Genomic DNA, 1,165 nt, shown 5'->3' with positions numbered 1-1,165 from the left:
CTGGCGGGGAGGAGGCGGAAATCCTCAATAAATAAATAAATTTAAAAAAAATATTGAGCAATCATGGATTCTGGTCAAACTTAAAATTTTAGTCACCAAAAATAAAAGTAATAGCTTCCTAAAAAAAAAAAAAAAATATTCTCTTTAAAGCGGTTTATTGGTGGAGTACTTGCCTATATGTGTGAGACCCTGGGTTCAACCCCCAGCTCTACAAAAGCCAGGCACAGTGGCACACCTGGCACACACCTTTACTCCCAGCACTCAGGCAGCAGAGGCAGGCAGATCTCTGAGTTCGAGACCAACCTGGTCTACAGAGCGAGTTCCAGGACAGCCAGGGCTACACAGAGAAACCCTGCCTCAAAACACCAACAGCCGCAGAGTGGTTTGGTCGTTCGTTGGAGGTAGATCTTCTGTTCCTGTCGCCAATCGCGGCTCCCGTTTGCGCGCTCACAGCGGCGCGGCGGTCCCAACACGGGCCTCAGACTCCGGCTTTGGGTGAAAGAAAATGGCCCGAACCAAGCAGACTGCTAGGAAGTCGACCGGGACCGTGGCTCTGCGAGAGATCCGTCGCTACCAGAAGTCGACTGAGCTGCTCATCCGGAAGCTGCCTTTCCAGAGGTTGGTGAGGGAGATCTCCCAGGACTTCAAGACCGACCTGAGGTTTCAGAGTGCAGCCATCGGTGCCCTTCAGGAGGCCAGTGAAGTGTACCTGGTGGGGTTGTTTGAAGATACCAATCTGTGTGCCATCCACGCCAAGAGAGTCACCATCATGCCCAAAGACATCCAGTTGGCTCGCCGGATACAGGGGGAGAGAGCTTAAGTCGAGGCGCTTTTTATGGCATTTTGTAGTAAATTCTGTAAAATACTTTGGTTTAATTTGTGACTTTTTTTGTAAGAAATTGTTTATAATATGTTGCAGTTGTACTTAAGTCATTCCATCTTTCACTCAGGATGAACGGGGAGAGTGACTGTTCACAGACCTCAGTGCTGTGGGCACTGCGGCTCAGGAGTGACAAGTTGCAGATGTGCAGAAGGGATGGGTGATAGTACTTGCTTCTCATGATGCATGTTTCTGTATGTTAATGACTTGTTGGGTAGCTATTAAGGTACTAGAATTGATAAATGTACAGGGTCCTTTTGCAATAAAACTGATTATGACTTGATC

The 1,165-nt window shown here is 47.8% G+C and overlaps 1 protein-coding gene across 1 annotated transcript; it reads left to right on the top strand.

Moving 5' to 3' along the window:
- Window positions 1-410: 410 nt before the first annotated feature.
- LOC101995579 (histone H3.3-like) lies at window positions 411-1,161 on the top strand. Its single transcript, XM_005362873.3, has one exon. The coding sequence runs from the start codon at window positions 506-508 to the stop codon at window positions 818-820; it is 315 nt and encodes a 104-aa protein (XP_005362930.1). The 5' UTR covers window positions 411-505; the 3' UTR covers window positions 821-1,161.
- Window positions 1,162-1,165: the final 4 nt, after the last annotated feature.

This window comes from Microtus ochrogaster, linkage group LG8, assembly GCF_000317375.1.
Source record: "Microtus ochrogaster isolate Prairie Vole_2 linkage group LG8, MicOch1.0, whole genome shotgun sequence".
Taxonomy (NCBI): Eukaryota; Metazoa; Chordata; class Mammalia; order Rodentia; family Cricetidae; genus Microtus; species Microtus ochrogaster.
The sequence above is the reverse complement of the archived record's forward strand: the minus strand, read 5'-3'. Positions and strand labels throughout refer to the sequence as shown.

What these genes read in the sequence shown, in the direction of transcription:
- LOC101995579 (XM_005362873.3), top strand. Translation starts at nt 506, where the DNA reads ATGGCCCGAACCAAGCAGACTGCTAGGAAGTCGACCGGGACCGTGGCT.